The sequence below is a fragment of the Melospiza melodia genome, chromosome 3 (assembly GCF_035770615.1).
Source record: "Melospiza melodia melodia isolate bMelMel2 chromosome 3, bMelMel2.pri, whole genome shotgun sequence".
In the NCBI taxonomy this organism is placed as follows: domain Eukaryota; kingdom Metazoa; phylum Chordata; class Aves; order Passeriformes; family Passerellidae; genus Melospiza; species Melospiza melodia.
Genome location: NC_086196.1, coordinates 121,181,452 through 121,204,368, shown reverse-complemented (window position 1 = coordinate 121,204,368; position 22,917 = coordinate 121,181,452). Strand labels below are relative to the sequence as shown.

General features: G+C 40.6%; 1 protein-coding gene across 29 annotated transcripts in view; it reads left to right on the top strand.

Moving 5' to 3' along the window:
* The window catches only part of RIMS1 (regulating synaptic membrane exocytosis 1), a 303,629-nt gene that overhangs the window by 48,159 nt on the left and 232,553 nt on the right, over positions 1-22,917 (top strand). Inside the window, exon 1 of one of the 29 annotated variants that reach the window (XM_063152932.1) lies at positions 18,315-18,376. The exons of the other annotated variants lie outside the window; for them this stretch is intronic. Within the exon in view, the coding sequence (XP_063009002.1) occupies positions 18,315-18,376 (62 nt within the window). Of the gene's footprint in view, positions 1-18,314; positions 18,377-22,917 lie in introns of those variants that run through there. 29 annotated transcript variants of the gene reach the window in all.

The window sequence follows — 22,917 nt, the reverse complement described above, 5'->3', positions numbered from 1 at the left end:
AGAAAAAGTTTACAGGTAGAGTATATCAAATGCAGCTCTAATTGTGCTGGAAATTAGATGACTTAAAATAGTAAAAAATGATCCATGTTTTCAATATGCAGAGGTCAGTAAGCAAGCTTTATTGTAAACAGAAAATAGACTCACTCATCTTTCATAGGAAAAGATGATTTTATAAAAGCAACAGATATCCTCATCAACATAAGAGTAAATAAAACATAGTGATAATAATACATAACTGCTTTCTAATGAAGGTTTTTCTATTAGTGATAAAATAAAATATGTTCTTTAGGAACTGTATCCATGTTCATGCTTGGCTTATCTGACAGAGACTAACAAACCTTTCTTGATTATGTGATTTAATGTGATTTTTGGTTATAGTGACAATGCTAAGATTTCTTCCATTTTCCATATATGAATTCTGCTTAAATCATAGAGCTTGAGCTTGTGTTTTACCTTCTCTGTTGCTATTAACACAGTCACAGGGTATAAGAATGACCTGTCCAAGTTTTTTACAGGATACCAGGTTGTGTTGCCTTGCCCAGAGATAGAAGGATGTTTACTGTGAGAATCTTTCTAGAGCTTGGGAGTAGAGGATCTGGGTGATTGCAGTAATTCCCAGCATGAACTGATGTACAGCAGCACTGGTGTTTTTTCATTGAGGGATTCCAGGAGCAGTCAGGTGATCCACAATGGTGTCTGGAGGCAGAAATGAATGTAGGCCGTAGATGCTGAAGAAAACTGCTTCAGTGTGGTCTGCAAAGAAGCATGTTGTGTCTGCAGCCCTGGTTGAAGGAAGGGAATTACCTTAGACAGTCTGGAGCAGAATGTGAGAAGCAGGGCTCGTTTGTGTCCAGCTGACATGTGCTGTTATTAAAAATGACAGTGGCAAGGACACCACTCAAGTGCACCACAGTTGCCTTGAATGCAGTTACATTTTTGACTTTTGAAACATTGAATTGTGAATGGTTTTCAAAAAAACAGATGGAACATACAGGGGAAAAAAAGGTTCAATAGTCCAATAAGAAATTTTGTCAGCATGTGCTTTTCTAAAAGCAATTTTATTGTCACATTGATTTTGAGTTCTCCTTAACAACAATAAAAAGAAACCAATGGGATTTTTAAAATTAATGTAGCACTGTATTGCTATTCTAAAATAATTTTTTTCAGTATAATTATTCAAAGGATTTGTATCTGATTTATATATTAAAATACTTGGAATTGCATTTACATTTTTAAAGACATGTGCTACCTTGTGTGTCCAACCACAGTTTCAGCCGTTTAGCCTGCATCAGACAAATGCTGATGTGACTCCACACATGCAATGTCTGTTACCCAAGTTTATATTTTTCCTTTCCACCTAGAAAAATGAAATCCAACACATGTAGCTGAAGTGGTTTAAAACATCAGTAGCTGTTCTCTGCCAGCAGAAGGTCACAGTCAGCTGCTGAGCTGCCTTAGTGGGTTGGGTTTGCTGTCACCTACTTCTGTACAAAGTCAGCTGGGTTAGCTTTTGCCTTTGCTGGGGGTGTGTGTGTGGTTGTTCAGTCTCTCATGGAAAACAACTGCAGGAACTTGCTCTTAAACTGTTACAGCTGTTTCCAAATCATTGCCAACTCTTTAGGGTTCTGGTACAATGCTGTGTGCAGACCAAGGCTTTTAAAAAAATGTCAAAAGTATCACAAGCCATCTTAACAACGGCGAGGAGTGTTTAGAACTATTTTTGCCCTAATAGTACATTGGGAAGAGAGACAGTTCCTTGCAAGAACAGGACTTCCTTCCTAATAATGAATTTATAAGAATAAAACTTGTAAAGTGTATTTGACAGTATTTAGCAGCTGCAGAATTCGTCATTTGTTCCCTGATTTCATGCTGTCAAATCTGACAACATGAACTAGTGCCAATCTTTGCTTTGAAAGACAATTTCCTTTTTTATAAAAATTCTAATTATTAAAGCTAAATTTAGATTTTATGAAAAGGAAGTTTTTAGTCCTTTATATTTGTCAAATAGCTTTCAAAAACTAAGTTGGTTCTACCTTTGACAATTAGTCAAAACGATATTTACTGAAAACCGTATGTTTTTTTCCACCTTCTGCTACCAATGGATGAAGTTTGTGTGAATGGCAAGGAAGGTACTTGTATTTTTGATACACATAAAACCTGGTTATCAACTGTGTAGAATTCTGGATGTATTAACCATTTTCAGGCACACTTAGATGGGCACACTTGGATCTCATTTAGCTAAAGATACTATTGATCACCCACTGCATGTGGAGGAGAGGGTGTTCAACCTGGGAAGTTAACTTGGATGTTGCCATAATTTAGGTCTTAAAGATATACAACTCTTTTGTCTTTAAAATGACAGTGCTTTTAACACCCTTTTAATTGAATTTTCAGGTACTATAGGCCAAGGTTTGAATTAATGCAGATTAGCAGCTGCTAGTGTAACCTATGCTCTGGATACAGGCTATCTCAGCTGAGATGCTACTGGCCTTCTGAACTGTTCTGTGCTTCGTCCAGATTCCATCACAACCCAGAAAGCACAGACCAGTTATTCCACTGCTTACCTGAAAATAATGAATGTGACAGTTTATGGTTTGGGGGCAAGATACACTTTTATTAACTAGCAGCAAGCTAGTCTCCTGACCTCTTTCCCTGGAATCCCCCAGACTTCTGGATGCAGAACTGATGTAAGTGTACAGTTGGCTGGTAGTGAGGGATTTGAGCCCTTTTCCCTCCTTCCCCCCACATGAACTTATTGTGGAGACTATAATGAGAGTTACAGTAAGTACCACCACTCAGGAAACTTTGGTCCTGGTGTTCTGAGGCATCTTGACTATGTTCTCACAAGTATAACCAATAAAGGTGGGACCACTGAAAAAAGTGCTAATGGCACATGAATTTTCTGCACCATCTGATGGAACAGGCATGTTCAGCTTCTGAAACAATATTCCTGAATGAACAGTTTTTACTTGCTGTATTATACTGCTGTAGTTCTAGCCTAGTTTTCTGAGAAATGATGAAGCATATACATAAGAAAATCTCAGCACAGTGCAAAAAATTGTAGAACACATACCTATGAGGCATCCAGTGCACACAGACTCATAGAATAGTTAAGATGGGAAGATCTGGAGATGATCTCCTCTGGAGATCATCTAGACCATCTCCCGTGCTCAAGTAGAGTCAATTGAAGCAGATTGCTCAGGGCCATGTTCAGTCAGATTTTGAGAATCTCCAAGCATGAAGACTCCACAACCTCTGCAGGAAACCTGTGTTCAATCAACTTCTTGATTAAAAAAGGCAAGGTTTTCTTATGTTCAAAAGGAATTTCCTGTATTTCAGTTTGTGAAATTTGGCCCTTGTCAATTCGCTGGCCCCCACAGAGAAAAGCCTTGCTCAGTCTTCTTTGTGCCCTCCCACCACATATTACACACATTAATGAGATGCCCTGACCCTCTGTTCTCCAGAATGAACAGTTCCAGCTCTCTCAGCTTCCCCTTGTATGACCCGCACTTGTCTTTGTGATCCTTTGCAGATCCTGCTCCAGTAGGTCCATGTCTCTCTTGTACTGGGAAGCCCTGAACTGGACAGAGTACTCCAGGTGTGGCCTCACCAGGGCTGAGTAGAGGGGCAGGATCACATCCCTTGACCTGCTGGCAGTGCCCCCACCTCATGCAGGTCAGGATGGTGTTGACCTTCTTTGTGAAGCTTATATGGTCTAGTGTTGTGTGGCAAGTTTCACTAGAGAGAAATAAAATTTTAGAAGGCGTGAACTAGCTTGAATTAAATTTTTAAATGGCAAAATATGGCCTCAGTGACATGAACAATGTGTGCTAGTAAACTGCAGGAGAGAAACTGTCAATCTGGGAATGAGACAACTGCCCACAGAGGGTTCAGTGATCAATGAAAGCAACCTAAAGAACCACCAGTCTATTTCTTGGGAAATCTCTTGGCCTGGGAATAAGCCTTGGGGTGGCATTGGGCAAGGGGCTAGGACATCTAGTAGGCTACCAAGCTACCAAATAAAACGCTGCAGCCTGTGGGAGTTCTCTGTATAAGCTCCATTTTTACGTAACTGTCTTCTTATTAGAGTTGTATTTGGTTACATATCTAAAATACTCCTGCTACTGGCTTTGCATAAAGCCAGTTGTAAGGAATAGTTAGGGGCGAGTCTTTGTGTTTTCCCTCTCCCTTGCTTCCAGTTATTTAGTCATGAGAACATGATGAGGAACTGTTTTGATTTTTTTTCCTCCACATGCTGGGTGATTAAGGACCTGAGTGCTGAAGACCCACTTTCCCCTTCCTTGAGCATCATTTTCTCTTCCACCCAATTTGCAATATGTTTTTTAGGCTCTGCTGGAGCTCATGAAACATTCATACCTGTGGTTATATGGTACATTTTGTAGCACTTGTACCCTGGTATTACTGTGTGCCTTTAGCCACATGACATCCTTGTGTCTAACCCGAGGGACATGGATTTTACTGATGGACCACTTGGTGAATAAGGAATGGCTGCACTTCAAAGGGTTGTAATCAGTGACTCAGTGTCCAGGTGGAGACCAGTGACAAGTGATGTTCCTCAGGGACTGGTGTGCCTGACACAGTTTGACACCTTTGTTGGCAACATGGACAGTGGGATTGAGTGCACCCTCAGCAAGTTTGCCAGTGACAGCGAGCTGAGCAGTGGGGTCAGCACGCTGGAGGAAAGGGATGTTGTCCAGAGGGATGTGGACAGGCAGGCCTTTGTAAAGCTCATGAAGCTCTACAAGGCTAGATTCAAGGTTCTACAGATGGATCAGTGCAATCCCAAGTACAAGTACAGGCTGGGTAGTGAATGGATTGAAAGCAGCCCTGAAGAGGTCTTAGTGAATGTTGGTGAATGAGAAGAAGCTCAGCATGACCCAGAAATGTGCACTCGCAGTCCAGAAAGCCAAACACATCCTGGGCTGCTTCAAAAGATGCACAGCCAACAGGGCCAGGGAGTTATTCTCCCCTTCTGCTGCAATGTGGTGAGACTCCACCTGGAGCACTGCATCCAGCTCTGAAACCCTAACAGAAGAATGACATGGACCTATTGGAGTGAATCCAGAGGAGTGACACGAAGATGATCAGAGGGCTGGACCACCCCTCCCAAGAAGACAGGCTGAGAGATTTGAGTCGTTCAGCCTGGAGAAGAGAGGGCTCTGGAGAGACCTTATAGCAGCCTTCCAGTACCTGAAGGGGCCCTATGAGAAAGCTGTAGAGGGGCTTTTTTACAGGGGCATGTAGTGATAGGGCAAGGGGGAGTGGCTTTAAAAGGAAAGAGGGTAGGTTTAGATTAGATACTAGGAATAAGTTTGTTATTGAGTGGAGCACTGGCACAAGTTGCCCAGAAAAATTGTGGATACCCCATTCCAGGAGGTATTCAAGGCCAGGTTGGGTGGGGCCTTGAATAATCTGGTCTTAATGGTACATGTCCCTGTCCATGGCAGGGGGATTGGAACTAGTGGTTTTTAATGTCCCTTTGAAACCCCAGACCATTCTGATTATATGATATCTGATATGCTGTTTACATAAATTATGGACCTAAATGTTTTGTCTGAAAACAGGCCTGAAAGAAAGTTATTCTCTGCTTCCTTCCTCCTTCAGAATCATAACTGTCCACGATTATATATTGTCAGAAGTTTATGTCTGGCCCTAGTTAATGCTCTTTCATTTCATGGTGGTCCTACTTCTGGACGCAGAGCTTCAGTACTGATTCTGTACGTGGAGGTCTGTTCTCATCTGCCAAAACCAAAGAAATGAGTATCCACAAACAAAAAGACAGAACTGGACAGAATGATTTCACTGCTTCCTTTTTCTTCAACAGACTGTAGTCTGATTTGGGTTCTAATTTGAAATAGAATTGAAAAAGTCAAAAGAGGCCTCATAATATTCATAAAATCTCTCAGATAAGGAGTCTTTTTAGCTGGCTTAAAGAAACCCATGCCACATCAAATGTGTTACCCGTGGGCCCCAGTTTCTCTGTGTCAGCCATTGCTGTTAAGAAGCTCTTTCTCATGCAGCATGTGGCCAAAAGTCACTTCAGGCTCCCATTTTCCAGGAGGATCCGAGTGGTTAAAAAGATATTTAATTGTCTGATTGCTCTGGAGGTTTCAGTTTAGGAGAATGCTGAAAAACAACTCACAAGTTCATCTAAATGCTCTGGCTAGCTGGATTAATTTTCAGGCTGTTTTGTGGGTTTTGAAGGAAACATCATATCTGAAGGAAGTTTTTGCGGCCCACCTGCTTGATGGTTGGGACTGCCCAGGGAAGCAGTGCCATTGCAGGAGAGTCCCTGTGGAAGAGCCCATGTGTGTTAGCCTCCTGTTAGCAGGCTCCGTGCGGCTGGAGCAGTTGGAGGTGGTGACAGTGTCTGCTGGACGTCTGTGCTAGATGGGAGGTTGTGGCCAAGGCGTTGAAGGAGGAGAGGAGCAGACTATGTGTATGGTATCGGGGAAGATGGAAAAAGGATTGAGAGTGTCTTCACAGAGACCCTGCAGAGATGAGAACCTGAATGTCCTTACTGTGCAAAACAGGGCAGCCAGAACTGTGGGCAGTTTTTATGTAAGTGGAGGAACACTGTGTTGAGGAACACTGGAGGCTTATGACTTCTGTCAGAAGTTGTCCTTACTAGATTGCTGTCTTACCTTGAAAAGGAAGGTCAGACGATTTCTATGTTGAATGGATAAATGCAAATGTTGCCACCTTCAAAAAATCCCAGAATTTTAACTTGGAGAACAACAAGCCAGTCAGCCTTACTTCAGCCCCTGGGACAATCATGGAGTGAGTCCTTTTGTAATATGTTTCTGGACAAATTGGTGATTGAAACAGTCAGAATGTATTTCTTAAGAGTAAATCATTCTTGAGCAACTAAGTTGCTTTGCCATGATAAAATCGCTGTTGTTGTGGATGAGAGACTATTGTGTCATTGACCTTGGCTTTAGCAGAAAGTTCTGTAGAGTTTCCCATAGTATTCTCATGTCCAAACTGGGGCCTGACTGTCTGGATGAACTAGCAACAATTAGAAACGTGGTTGGATGTTGAGGCTCAGAGTGTAGCAATTAATGGTTCATATTCTTCCTGGATACCAGTGGAGTGCCAAAGGGGTTTCTACCATTTAGTATCTTTTTCAGTGACCTGAAAAAGGCAACAGAATGCATTTTGGTTTCAGTTTGCAGATGATGACATACTGGGAAGGCCAGTAGATAGGAAAAGATTTTCATCTATAGGGAGCCTGATAAATAAGAGTTGTGGGTTGACAGGAACCCTGTGAAATTCAGTAAGGCAGACGCAAACTCCTGCTTAGAAACAATGTACCAATGTGGGATGGAAATGTGGCAGCTGACTGGTGGCAGTTCAGCAGAGTATTTTGGTCACCCAGCAGATGGGAAGCTGAGTATAAGCCAGCAGTGTACCTTGGTAGCAAAGGCCAACAGCACCCAGCAGCCGGGAAATGAAGGGGAGGTGTTGTCCTCTAGTCAGCACTCACTAGGTGTCATCTGGAATATTGCATCTTTTAGACCTTTTCCATCTTCCCTGATACAATACATATAGTTTTGGAGCCCACAATACAGGAGAGGTGATTATGAGCTGCAGTGAGTTCAGCAGAGGCCACCAAAATGGTCAGGGATTGATCTGGAGCTCTTGTCCTGAGAGAGGCTGAGGGACCTGGTCTTGCTCGTCCTGGAGAAGAGATGGCTTTAAGGGGGAACCTGATAGTGACCTTCTGTACCTACAAAGAGTTTATTCAGAAGATGGAGCCAGGCTTTCCCAAGCACTGTGTTGGTTGGAGGATGAGAGATATTGGGCATAAACTGAAGAGACTTTAAAGAAAAAAAGACTTGGGAAGAAGCTTGAGAGACTCCGAGTATAAGGAAAAGCTTTCTCATCATAAGGATAGTCAAGCAGTGAGATTGCCCAAAGACTGTGTATTCTCCATCCTTTGAGGTTTCAAGACTGACTGAGCAACCTGATATGACATCAGAGCTGTGAGCAGTTGGTTAGCCTAGATCATGCCCAGAGAGCCCTTCCAACCTCAAATATCCTGTGATCCTGTGCATAAGAGTATGTATAGATTATGTACAGAATGAGTTCTGTGGAGACTATATATGGAATGTCTTCACAGAGGCCACAAAGGTTCACTTTTGACAAGTAATGTATACTTTTTAAAATAAGGAATATTCAGATTTCCATGAAAGGAAAAATAAAATGTAAAAAAACCTGTATCTGCTCTTCTCTGCGTACCCAGTTCTTTGCAGATCTTATTTTAGCTCAGAACCAGCAAAGTCTGAAATGTTGTCACCATATTCATGCACACATTCCTTGCCTGGATTCATGTTGAATTCATCTCTGTGAAAGATTTAATAAATGACTTCCATTTACAGCATTGATGTGGTGAATAGAGCATGAAAGGTGGAAAAAACAGCTTTCAAAATATCAGTGTAGCTATTCTATTTGGGGACAACCCTTCAAACACCTGAATTATTGCATGTCTTTTAAAGTGAAGACAGTAAGGGTGATACTTGTATTCTAGGTAAACACCATGCTGGTGTTTGACAGTTTGCAAATAATTCATACAATAAATGTCCCCTAATGTAGTCTAAATGCATCTCTCAGATATTTCCAACTGGGCAGCATAGATGTAACCAAGAATAATTGAAGAGCTGATTTTGTGCTATGTTAACAGAACTGTCTTCTTGAATATGTTAGGATGCCTAACATGTTGGCTTTCTCCATGATCATATTGTTTGAATTGGATGTGAAAGAATGGTTAGTACTATTTAGTCATAATCTGCCATAAGAATATTAAATAGCTTAGGAAAACAAAAATCATAATTATGTTCCTAAGTCTGATGGTATTTCAGATCTTGCAGTGATAAAGGCTTTTTGGTCTTGTCTCAGAATTACTTTTAGAAAAAGAAGTATGCTCTCAACCTAATCATGTCAGCATCAGAACACCTGCAAAATTAGATCAAAAGAAAAAGTGGAATTACTGAGATTTGCTTGCTATGAATAGCACTGGTGTGAATGCATTAAGCAGTCATGTTTGCTGTACTGAAAATGCAACATTCCCAGGGGAACCAGTACAAAAGAAAACAAATTTGGGGATGTATTGACTGTTTGAGATAGCAGTTTGGATATTTTCTGTGGGGTAGTGAGTGAGACACCTGTGGGGATCATCAGATGTGCCTCAAGCTGGAGGATGATCATGAGAACTGCAAGCTGAGTAATGCTGTTCTTGTGTGGAAAATGTTGGGTTTTGTTGTGACAGAAGCAAAAATCTTACTTGACTACTGAAGTCTTAATGGCTGATCATCTCCCTTGGGTGCCTGGCCTAGAAACCAGCCAGTGCAAAGTGATCAGCTCTCAAAGACTGTGCGCAGCAAACACCAAGGAGGGGACGTGCTTTGTGTACAGGTGGATGCTGGTGTGGTGGGATGGAAAAGGTACCAAGCTTCTATCAGGGTTGGACTTTCAAAGTCTGTGTCTGTAACTGGTACCTTGCACATTTCTGATAGCAGTTTTCTGCTAGCTTGTGATAGTGTAATGATGTAAGTAAGCACAGTGATAAAAAAGTGGTGATCATCACAAAACTGCCTAAAACTGCTAGAGATGGAAAACAAACTAATTAGGTAAGAATATGCTTATTGAAAGGCCTCCTTAAATGCTATTCCTTTGTAGCCATTTGATCCTCCTTAAGTAGGAAAACTATTAGTCTGTTTCTTTGGCTCTGTATTTTTATTTCTTTTGCAAAAGGGCTTTTAAAAAAACCCCAGACACCAGAAAACCCAAATAACAGCAAAAAAATTGCTGCTAAAGGTTTATTTTAATAGTGCTCCTCAGAACATAACAGAAATGTTAGTTCTGTCCTTCCTTTCATAACACTTCACATGTCCTGTATGTATCAGTATTTGCTGGGAACTGGAGATGAGGAAACAAATTTCCTTTTGAGCGCAGCACCTAAGGAGGAGCTCACAAAAACCTTTTGATAGATTTTGTGATGACTTCATGTGTTTCAGCTGAAGTTAAGCCCTTGACATGAAGATAAAGTTGTTGAAATGCTTCTGTCACTACATACATTACTACTTACATTATTTTCTTCATGCTCAGGTGAGCAGAGCATGAGTAGGAGCTTCACCTAGCCCAGTGGAATTAGGGAAAGTATATGGAGAATGGGATTTGCAGCCCGTGTACTGTATTGGGTTATCATCACGTTTACATTAAAATACTTGTTAGTGCATTAAATTACTTAAATTTGCTGCTATTTTAAGGATACTGACAAGATCCCTTCAGGTTCCAAGTCCCTCCCATCCTCCCCCAGCCTTTACCTGTGATTCATGATCATTATTTAGCAATAATTATGCTGAAACATAGTGTAAAAGTTTCCAATGTGTTAAATTACATCTTCAAGTCTATTCTTGATAACTGTTAGACTTTAGGACATTGAACACAGAATCTTGTGACAACTTTATATGTTTCTGTTCTAGATCCTTTATATTTGTCCTGATTGAATAATGCCCAGTGAAGGCACTGCAGTACCTGTGCTGCTTTCATATTTCTGAGTATACTAATTACATCCTGCTCATGTTCATTCCTCTTTGCATGTCCCAAATATGTCCTGATTTCTCTTCTAGATAACAGGAGATACGAAGCTCTGATATTTGGTGCTGTAGCTAAACTTAGTCAAGCCAAGCAGAAGACAGGCCAAGGGAAGTTCAGACAAAGCAGGCCTGACAAGTGTTTGTCCTGAAGCCTTGAAGACTCAGTGCAAAAAGCCTGAGTCACAACTTGTTCCTGGAAGTGGCAATATTGGGCTGCAGGGTGGCAAGAACTGAAAGAGCAACTTAAGCAGTAGGCAATAGAGCATACCTTGCATTTATTTTATTTTATTTTATTTTATTTTATTTTATTTTATTTTATTTTATTTTATTTTATTTTATTTTATTTTATTTTATTTTATTTTATTTTATTTTTCAGTTATTACAGAGCCTTTTCAGAGCATGCAGTGTGTGACTTCTCGATTTATATTTCACCCTAGTAGCTATTTTGTAATTAAAATGTTTCTCCTGTGTGGGTTTTTACCCTCTGCTTACAGCCACAAATTTAGATTGATCAGGCTATAATAGTAGCTGTGACATTTAATGGTTCTTTTAGGCCATTCTCATTGTAATAAACCAGCAAAATAGTGCTGATTTTTTAAATGTATCCATTAAATTAAGAAAATTGTTTTATATAAGTAACTGCTTTCAGGATAGAAGGTATCTTTTATGTTGAAACCTTACCAAATGGTATTTCAAAACAACGGAAAGATTTTTGTGTTTTTGGCTGCAGATAAATCTCAGTTTGCTGGAAGTAGGTGAGGGCTCTTTAATTCCAGTTTTCCTGTTTGTTGCTGAAGCAGTGAAGCATTCAGAAAAAGACAATTTCACTTTGATTAAATGCCTAAAAAGTTATCTGGTTGATAAAAAATAAAAAAGAAAAAAAAAGGAAGAAAGAAAAAGGATGTTGCATAAGCTTTTAATATTTACTTTCTATACTCTAAGTATCCGGAAGAACATTTAGTTCCTGTTTTGAAAGATGAATGCCGTATATTGGAAAGTGTGCTGAAGGCTCATTTGCAGTCACGACGCTTGTTTGCTTCTCTAGTATGTACGTGCAGGGAAGAGTAGAAAGGGTTGAGTGGGCAGTTGGCAGTCATTCATTGTCAGTGATTGCTAGTCATTCATAAAAAGCTGCAGAGCTGAGAGGTGGAGCCAGCGGCAGCAGCCGCCTTTCAGGCTCTTGCAGAAGACGAGTTTGTGCAATCACAGGCGATTTGAGAAGCTGCTCAAATATGGTATGATGAATGTAATGAGAAGATGTGTGCTAAATGCATCTAATTAAAAAGGGCTGCTTAGAATAAAGAAAAATGTTTCAATTATTTTCTTCTCAAGCCTACAGTGGTTTGTGAACATGGATATCTAATGTTGTTTAGGTAAAGACAGTAAATCACTTTCAAGGAGTGCCCTCTAGTTTATGACACCTCTGGAGTATGCCTTTAAAATAAGCAGTTTTAGGAAATTAATGGGTCTTGATCCAGAGATAAAAGGGAAATTTTGAGGTAAGTACGGAGTATATTATTGTACTTCATAATTTTGAGACAAAAATGACAGCAAACATTTAATTTCAAGAAAAGACTGTGTCAGAAGCAGAATCCTTTATGTTCTCACTCTAAAAATTGCTGCATCTATATTTTTCCCGTCGCTGCAATGACTGCCAATCTCCTAGATGGTCTCGACAAGATTTTATTTTATCTTTTTATCCAAAGTGTGTCAGTTACAGCAGCTTGAAAGACTTCAGTTTTAATTTACAAATCTGATTTATTCAAAACTTGGTGTGAGTAAAAGCTATTGTATCAGCTGTTCTCTCTCTTCTAGTTTGGCCTGTGCATTTCCCAGCTTGTCAGAAAGCTGCAGAGCTGTCACTGCAGGCTGATCTACAGCTGGCTGGGACATGGTATTTTAGGCTGGGATTATGTCCAGGCTGCCATTGCATTTAAATGTAAGGAGTTCACCTGAAAGTAGAAGCTCCTTGGTTGTTAAGTTGAGGCTTAGGGTCCTAAACCCAAAACACTTACTCCCTTACAGAACCAAAAATCTTCATTGAGAAATGGAATGGTCACTCTTGAATTTCCTGTATTTGACCTATTTGCAGATGGACTCCTGTGTCCAGTACTGCTCTAAGCATGGTCTGGAAGAATATAATGCTGGGCTAGGAGATTTCATTTGAAATTAGGTTCTGGAGCAGTCTCTGTATGGTTTAGAAGGCAATGAATGTGTTTGTTCCTTATCAGATGGCAGAATTTCAAAGCGACCCCACTCTCTCTTTAATAAATTGCTAATTAAATTGTACACTGTAGGCTCTTTGAAGCTTTTTCAGAAGCTCTGACTAAAATATATATGAGCCAAACATCACTATGGCAGTGTTCCAATGAAAGTGCATGTATGCTTTATCTCCTTTTGAGGAAGCGTCATGTTGTAGTTGAGGCAACTCAAACTATAGCAGTCACTGTTTTCAGTAAGAGTGAGTGCATATCCCCTGGGGCTCTGGTTTCTCTTTGTTCTCAAGAATTTCTCAGTGCTCTCATTAGTATTAACAAGTGTAATTTATGTACATCAAAGAAAACTACACACTTGAAGAAAGAATATTCTGTGTGACCTGCTGGGAGATCAGTGTATGCAAGATCAGGCTGGAGGTGAGACTTCTCCAGGTGTGTTACTTTTTCTCATAGAGTGGACTGGCAGAGTCTCATGCACCAGTAAATCCACTTTCCTGCAGTAGACTGGTTTCCTCTTCTGAGATGGAGAAGTAGCCAGTTGCTCAAGTTCAGCACCATGCAAGGGGTTTGATGCCTTTCTTATCCATACATACATGTGCAATTAACTTGCTGTGTCAAAGTGATTTACAGATGCTTAAAAAATATCTGTTCATAAGATTATGTGGGTGTTAAATGAGTGTGCTTGGTTCCTTGCATTTTGAAAAATGAAGTGCTGTACAAATGCAGTTTTTAAAGCCATTTCTTTTTGATTTTAAGACACATTTCAGAATAGAGGAAAGAAATCAAATGTAAGCTTGCATTGCACCTTACTGATATTTCATCTTTTGGAAGTTTCAGGTAATGTATTGTCTGTTCATTTGAAGCCCATTCACTTGGTGATATTTGGAGGCTGGCTTGAAGTCCTCATCTGTTACTGGAGAGCAGCTGATATTAGAGATGAGTGATGTATAGCTGTTTATGTACAGCTCTAAACATGATGTAGGGGAATGTGGTGCCCTGAAAACACTCTCAAACCCACACAGGCTAGTCCCACTTTAGGAATTGAGCATCCAGCCATTAAAGATACCTTTTTAGATTCCTAATGATCTCTTTTATTGCAACAGTCAGAAAGTAGGAAAGTAGGAGCATCAGCAGATCCATCACAGTACTTTGTGCTGACCTACTGCTGATGAGTACATGCATTGCAATACACTGGTTTGCTTTCAATTTCTCTCTGCAGTCAGCACTGCAGGTTTTGGTGTTCCAAAGTAGATAACATTTTACAATGTTAAGGATTTTTTAAGAGATTCATCCTTTTAAATAAAAGAGATAAAAGCCAGTCTGTCAGTGAAATGCATCTCACAGCTGTAGTCAGATTGGCAGTTTCTATTTTTAACTTGGCAACTTCCCCATGTAGCATGCTACAGCTTTCTGTGACATTTCAGATATAGCTAATATCCTCTCAATTTTTTGGGAGGCCCATCTTATTTTTGCATCCCCCAAACAACAGCAGTGGATGCTTCTGGAGAATGAAGGAAAAGGGCTATGCCAAGCTGAGCAGCTCAAGTGCTTTCCTTATGCAGCCTCATCTACCATCTTTTATTAGTATTACACCCAAAATGTAGGACTGGATGGAACGTTTGCCCAACCCAGTAAAGTATTTTTCGTGCTTATATGTTGTTCTTAGAGTCGAGTGCTAACAACTAACTACAGAAATAGATTAATTAGATCAGAAAAATCAAAGTCCTGTATTTGATTCCTTGTCTTGGAACAATAAAAAACCCAAAAAACATACAAATGCCTCTGTGACAGAAGTGCCATGGTTGCTGCAAGGCTGAGAAACCTACATGCAGAAACATTTATGTTTTATCTTTGCTGCCAGCACACATTCTAACCAATAACTTGTCTCAGTGCAGATTTTCACAAATTGCTTCTACCTACTACTGTGGTTTTCTGCTTTGTTTCCATGTGAAAATGGGAAAACATGAAAGAGCTGGTAGTACTGGCTAACTGACTTGTACTCAGTTGCCATCCAGACAGCTAAAATAGGATGCCTCAAACTATGTATGAACATCTGCAACATCACTGGCTTCTTCTTGGGTGGTTGGTGATGAAAAAATAAAAGCTGATTAATTGAAAGGAATAGGAAACTCTGTATCTAGATTCCCTATGGCTCAGTCTAAAGTAAATATGGACAACAAATGTGATATTACTCCATGTGCCTTTTTCTCCTGGCTATGCAAGAACCACAGAGGGACTGGCTCTAATGTGGATGAGTAACGTCACAGGAATCAAATCTCCCTATATACGAACAAACCATTCCGAGATAGACTAGTGAACTTTATTTCATAAGCCAAGTAACTTATCTTTTCCATCTTTCTAGATAGCTGTGTGTTCTGTCATTGGCTGTAGCCTAAATGCAGGGCAAAAATCTGGACAGTGTTTAAGAACTTCAAAATTCAGACCGACTCTTTACTGAAGTCTCTCACGTGCCTGATAAGACATTATCAACCCACTCCAAAACATACCTTTAAGCATGACTACTTTCAAAAATCATTCCCAAAGGACCTGTTTCTGTGTGAAGACAATACATGTTTATGCATGCTTCCCCTTGCAGTTCTGTCTTGTATGGCTGTAAAGGAGATTTCCAGGAAAAATGTATTTGGAGGCTTTCAGGAGAACCATAAAGAAACTCTCCACAGTAAGAGCTATTTTCTTAGCTTATTCTGTTGGAACTGCCATGTAATCTGGTTCAAAATCCTTTACTCCTCTGACCCTATCTTCTTGTGTTACAGTAGAGTAGATAGAGTTTTAAGACAGCTAAAATCTCCTTGTGTGGTTTTGAGAAGGGTAGTGGAGCCTATTGAGGTAAACAAACCAGCTGCTTGTTTTTGACTTGGAGAGTCTTCATCTGATTGATTCTAGAAGTTACTGCAGAATTGTCTCTAGTAGAACTGGAGATGAGGAGGAATTTCTGATGTGGGGGCAAGGCAGCACCTGAATGTGCTGGCTGAGAGCAGCACAGTGTGTGCCACGGCAGGGTTCCCTGGCCTGCTTCTAGCACCCAGCCCTCTGACTGCTGAGCTGATGGGAAAGGCAGCTATTACCCTCCTTGAGATTCAGAAATTAGAGCCTGACCTTGTATGCACCCTATAAGCACTTTTTCCATTTTAGGTTTGTATGAACTAGTGGAAGACAGGCCAAATCCTTTTGAAGTTCTTTCTGTTTATATTTACTATTTAATATAATCTGACAAGCATGGAGCTTAGTCTCTCAGTAGTGTGTGGGTTTTGGGAAACCTCTATCTGCTTTTCTGCAAATGTATGGAGCTGGAAAGTGATAGCCAGGCTTTTTTTCATAGTGTGAGTGACATAAACGTAAGCCACAGTCCTGTCACATGATGGAGGGAAAGATGATAATACTGTCTGATCCGAGAGAACTTTGATGAACATCAAGTACAAAAATGTCCATTCTGTTCATGTATTCTAGGTTAATGTTGAAGACTGGCCTTGTTGTATAAAGTGTTGCAGTCTCAACAGTTCTTTGCTACAGAGAAAAAAATGAATAACCATAAAAAAACAAAAAGAAAAGGTGATATAGATGCAGGAAAAATTGTATTTGCTGCATTGTAAAAAATAATTTTGAATGTCCAGGGGCACACATGAGAAAGTGGAAAGAGGATGCAAAGGATAGGGAGTTGGAAGAATGAAGGCATACACTGTTGTGAATGGAAATGTGTGTGGTTTTTAACTCCTTGATATAGGGTTTTTGCTTAGAAAGTATAAATCTAACAATCTGTCAAAAATCTGCAAAAAAAAGTTCAATTCCATGTTATGATTAGAAATGGCTACTTTTTAATTCTAAAATAGAAGGAAGGGGAAAGGTGTAATCAGAATAAATGCACCTTTTATATAATTTTTCTAACAAATTTCTAGAGCAAAGATTTTTAAGTTTTGAAGAAAATCGTGTTTATTTTAGATTCCTAGCTGTATAAATCTTGTATAAATATGGGGACCTGAATTGTAATCCTTCTGTCTACTGGGAGTAAGGGTACTTGCCATGAACTTAACATCTAGAAACCACAACTGAGTCAGTGAGTTCTCCAGACAACCTGTAGGTGAAGTCTCTATGCATCTGTGGATTAAATATTTTTTTGATAAATCATTTACTGTCATCATACTATGATTCAGGGTGTCAGGCCTGATGTGCTAAGGGTTAGACTAAGGTTTAGACTCTTCCAGACCTGAAGAATTTTAAATGTAAACCCTGGGTTAAAATCCTGCATTACCACAAGCTTCCTATGGCAACGTTGTGCTCCATTTGCAGAATTCCCTTTCCTACCAGAGGGCTTAAAAGAAAAATCCATTTCCACCTGCCAGTTGTAGTCTTCCTGATAAACAGAAACCATCCCTTTCATTGTTTTTTTTCCAATAGATTGCTGAGATGTAATATTAAAACGTGTCATTCAGGTTGGGGTTGAGATGGGGAAGGAAGGAATTGGCAGTTCTCTGTGGGATGTTTGTGGGGCTGCTGCCCTTCCTGACTTGGCTGACTGAACTGTGAGACACCTAGGAATCCCAGACAAATAATTACCATGTGTTAGCAATCAGCCAGATGTCCACGTAGAGTGCAGGGATGTTTCACACTCACTGAGGAGTCAGTGGAGTCTGTGCAGAAGAGAGCACCCGCAAGCACTGTGCGCGTGCAGTGAATCCTCTGACGCGCCTTCCTGCACCTGCTCCGGCCACCCAAGGCACTCAGCGGTCACTCTTCACACCTGTGGGCATGCGTGGGATTTTGGAGGCAGAAAGTGAAGCCATTGCTCCTCCACAGGGAGATGAGAAGGGGAAAACTCCTGCTGTAGTTTGCCCAAATAATGTCCAGCTCTCATCACTGAGACCAGAAATTTGGAAGTAGGAAAGCACGTGACTTGCTGAATTTGTAATCAGTGATGATGCTTCAGTGCACTGAAAAACTGAAGCTGCTGGGTAAAAATCCTGTGTAGCTTTGATTCCATCCCCTGGGAAAAAGAATAAATTAAAAAATATAATTCATATCATGCATATAAAATTTTAAAAAAAAAGTGATAAAGAGTAGTTAATGCTTCTTAGCTCTCCATGATTTTGGGTTTAATGACTTAGATAAAAGTGAAGTGATTGGAGATGTCTCTCCAAATGAAGAAGAGATGTCTCTTCTTTTAGATATCTCTTCAATTTTTTGAAAAATCAGTTGCCAATTCATAAAACAAATCCTCTTAGAAGAGGGCCCATATTCTAGCGGCTTTTATTTCTAGTGCCTTGTAAAAAAGTGAACCTGAGTATACTGAGATGTAAAACCCAAAGCCAGAATAAATTTAGAGCAGTTGAGAGTACCCTAGAGTTCAGATAAAATATGGTACCAGGCAATCTAAGACATTGTCCCTGAACAGCCAGTCACTGACTCAGAATTGAGTAGCTTGTTAGCCCATTTCTAAAACAAGCTTTTTGTTCCAGGCTCTTTCATGGGACATCTGCCATACAGACAGATTTCTGAATGCATCTCATCTAAATGCACCAAAATATGGTATTGTGAACAATGGTGGTTTTCTCTTGCTCTTAAATTATTAAGTTTATCCATGGAGTCTGTGCCAATCACTTCTTGTCCTGTCCTATTTTTCACTGTCTTGTGGTGTGTATGGTGAAGGAGGTGCTGAGAGAGATCTGTTTTGTAATTCTTCTACAAAACAAACTTTAATATTTTTTTCCTCGACTGAAGGTAAATCTTTGGAGTGTGCAAGACTGTGAAAAAACACTCCTCACTTTGTCCTGCATGCCATTTTGATCCAGTTTTTCATTCTAGGTTTTGAAGGTATTCCCATTTCTATATCTTGCTGCTTTCCTATTTTCTTTGACTTTGCATTTTTTCCATTTAGTATTTACTGTATACCTTTATTCAGTATGAAGGATAATTTATGTAGCACAATGAAAGGAAGAACATTGAATTATTAGGACAAACAACGACAAAAGAAGAATAAAGTCTCAAAAAGGACAAATAATACTGAATTAATACTACACAGTTAAGGTGGGTGAGAATCAGGCATCATTCTCATTGGAATATCAGCTGCTCTTTTCTGAATAGTCTGGCAGCTATCGCTCATGCTTTAGTTTATGCTCTTTTTGCTCATGGCTGTAGTGCTCAAGGTCTGTCCCAAAGGCCTCTTCAGCTGAGGCAGTCCAAACCCCATCAGCTGGTGAGAAATGAGCAGGTGCCCTGCGAGGCCATCCAGGCACATGAAGGGGGGGAGGGCACTTCAGCAGTACGGGTGGGGCTCCTGTGTTCTGTGGGAGCTGGAGCTGATAAGGCAGCTCTGAGGTGGAGGAGAGCAGAGCGTTGCAAGGGCTGTTGCTCCACCAGAGCAAAACAGACGTGGATGGAAAAGATCATATTCTGCCAAAATAACTGTGAAAATGTCCTCAGCTGCTCCTAGATCTTTCTAGTTTTTTTTTTTTTATCTGTTAATATTGGCTGGTATTTTTTTCTTTTTCAGTCAGGCTAGGGTAGAGGGAGTAGTTTGGATTTCTCTTCTTGCCCATTGTAATATTTATCTGGAGCACAGACTAGGTCATGTTTTGGTGTAGGCCGAAGCCTGAGCAGAACTTAATCTGGCTGTGCCATAAAAAGCAACAAAAGTGTTTCTGTAAAAAAATCAGCAATAAGAGGAGGCCCAAGGATAGTCTCCAGCCGTTATTGGATACAGGATGATACATAGTGACAAAAGGATGATGAGACAACAGAGGTTCTTATTGCTTCAATATTTAATAGCAAGACCAGTTACTCTCTGGATACTCAGACCCCTGAGCTGAAAGAAGAGGGATGGGGAGCACAGTTATATCTCCATAATTCAGGAGAAATTGTTAGTGACCTGCTACACCACTTAGCCTATGGGCCCTGGTGGCACACACCTGAAGGTACTGAGGGAGCTGGCAAAGTGCTCACTGGGCCACTTTCTGTCATTTGCCAGCAGTCCTGGATAAGCAGGGAGATCACAGCTGGAAAGATGTGCCATCTATCTACATGAAGGGTTGGAAGGAGGATCTGAGTAACTACAGGCCTGTCAGTCAGACTTTGGTGCCAGAGAAAGCCATAGAGCAGACCTTCCTGAGTGCCATGGGGCAGTACATGCAGGACAGCTGGGGGATCAGGGCCAGCCAGCCTTGGCTTAGGAAAGGTCCTTCTGGGACAAAAAGACTTGCTTAGTGGATGAAGGAAGGAATGTGGATGTGTCTACCTGTACATAGTAAAGCCTTTAACAGTGTCACCCACAGGATACTCCTGGAGAAGCTGTCAGCTCATGGACTGGTGGTGCACTCTTCACTGGCTGTAAAACCGTCATGGCTGGGCCCAGGGGAGTGGTGGTGAATGGAGTCACAGGCAGTTGTCACTATGGGCTCCCCCAGGGCTCAGCATTGGGGCCAGTCCTGTTTAGTATCTCTGTCAATGGGTGAGGGAATCAAATGCACCTTCAGTGGGCTTGTGGCGAACACCAAGTTGGGTGGCAGTATTGATCTGATGGAGGGCAGGAAGGCTCTGCAGAGGGATCTGGACAGGCTGGATCAGTGGGCCTGGGGCCAACAGCATGAGATTCAACAAGGCCAAGTGCCAAGTCCTGCCCTTGGGTCACAACAACCCCATGCTGTGCTCCATGCTGGGGGTACAGAGTGCTTCGTGGGAAAGGACCTGGCAGTGCTGGTCAACAGTGGCTGGACATGAGCCAGCTGTGCCCAGGTGGCCAAGCAGGCCAGTGGCATCCTGGCCTGTAGCAGCAATAGTGTGGCCAGCAGGGCCAGGGCAGGGATTGTACCCCTGTGCCTAACACTGGTGAGGCCATGCTTGAGACACTGAGGCGCTGTCTAGAGAAGGGCAGCAGAGCTGGTGAAGGACAAGTCCTGTGAGGAGTGGCTGAAGGAGCTGGGGCAGTTTAGCCTGGAGAGGAGGAGGCTCAGGGGAGACTGTACCACTCCCAGTGATCTTAAGGGTCTTTTCCAATCTAAGCAATTTGGTGATTCTCTGATGTTGATGATTTGCAGCATTCAAGAAAGCCTGAAGAAAGACCCTATTGCAAACCTACCATGTTTTTGCAGACCCTCTGTAATTGTGAGGGGCCTAGACAGGAGAGAGGAAAGCTGTTTACAAGCTTTCTGGAAAGCTTTGTCTGCTGTTGAGGAGGAAGGACCACAGCTCTGAGGAGGTCCTTCTGAATTTCCCTGCAGGGATTTACTGGTTTGCATCCTTGGTCTGGTGTATGACATCTGCAGCAGGGCAGCTGACAAATCACAGATATTTTCTGTATCATTAGCTTTGTAAAGCTATAAAGAAATTAAAAATTTGTGTAGAAAGGACCATGCAGGATTGTTTCTTCAGGATGCCCTTTAGCTGGGCTTCTCATTTACGTCTTGTAAATACATTGGAAAGCTCCCTCTTTAAGCAGACTCTTGTGAAGCTCTGTGAGCATTGCTTACCATGGAAGTATTTCCGTACCTCCTATATTCTCAAAACAGTTTATTTCTTGGCATCATTTTTTTGGTCACATGAGTTTGTGGAGAGATAATTTATCTTGATTATTTGCAACAAAAATACATCATGCCACCTGCTTCTCCAGGACCTAGTTGTCTGATTAAAAGTTTGTCATGCTGAAAGAGAATCAAATAGTAGCAGTAGTAACATTATGCTCTGGTCTAAAAGAAGAGTTACTGGCTTATAAGCAATTTACTTTTCTCTTGTTTTTTCAGCTTGGATACCTGTGGAATTAGTGACTCTTCTAGACATGATTTCAAAACCGCTTCAGGGGAGAAAACTGCTTTCAGTTGGTCAGATGGTTCTGTCTTAAAACAATGGTGATATGTTACTATGTATTGTTACTACTGTTTAAATTATTTTGCTTTTTAATACCTCGAAACTTTTCTGCAGATGATGGTAATGATAGCTTGCTTTTAAAATGTGAACAAGTTATCCATCTTCGTGAAGCAGACGTGTAAGATCAGGGGAACAGCAACTGAATAAGTGCACAGAAAATCCCAATCCATTAGTAAGAGTAGCTAGGGAGGCATGAATAAGAGATAATATTTCACATGGAATATTCATGCTATTCTGAATATTTTTAAATCTTTCTATGCTAGCACCCAAAACTACATTTCAGGTAGTATTTAAGGTGTAGGAATTCACTGATTTAGAAGATCAATGAATCAAAAGACAAGTTGCAATGAAGTGACAGGCTTGAAACAGTGTGACAACACTCGTTAACACAAAAGGAAAACAAAATACAAAATTTTACCAAAAAATAGTTAACACCAGAAGTTCGGGAAATGTTGTGTAGTATTTCTTCTTCAAATGAAGTTTTGTAGTATTTGAGCTGTGATTCATAGATGACTTCTAAATCTTTTGATAGCAGTAGCAACCACGTTTTTTTTTAAACACATATGTTCAGATGGAACATGTTTGAATTCTGAACTGGAAAGCACTTTAAATTAAGTGTATCTTGAGTCCAGAAGTGGACTTGCTGCTGTAACTGTGTAAGTTTTTAGATTTGTAAAAACTTACACAGTTACAGCAGCAAGTCCACATCTGTAACTGTGAAGGTTTTAGATTTGATGGATGAGAGATAGCCTTCAGATACCGTGGGGATCTGCATAAAGGACCTGAACAGAAAAGCAGACCAATTTTTTGGAGTTACCTGAAATGATATGGGATATTCTGTGTTGTTCTTCTGTAATTTTCTTTCTGTGTCCTTACAAGTCATTTATCATCATTGGATTTTGTTTAGATTTCAAAATAGAAATAGTGATAGGAATTTGGGGGCGGTGTGTTTTTTTATTACTTTTGGGAGAAACAGATTGGTTAGTTCATAAGTATAGGTTATATACAATAGGTAAGGAGAAAAAAATAAGTATGATGTGTAATGCAACTTAAATATTTCCTTAAGGCTTATTTAGAAAGAATTTTGGATTTTCAGTCAAGCAAATCTGTTTGTGAATATCATCTGATATTCAGGGAATTTCTTTTTATCAAAGAAGACAGAAATGCCCACAAGCCAAAGTGTTCCAGAAGTCAGGCAGAAAAAATGACTG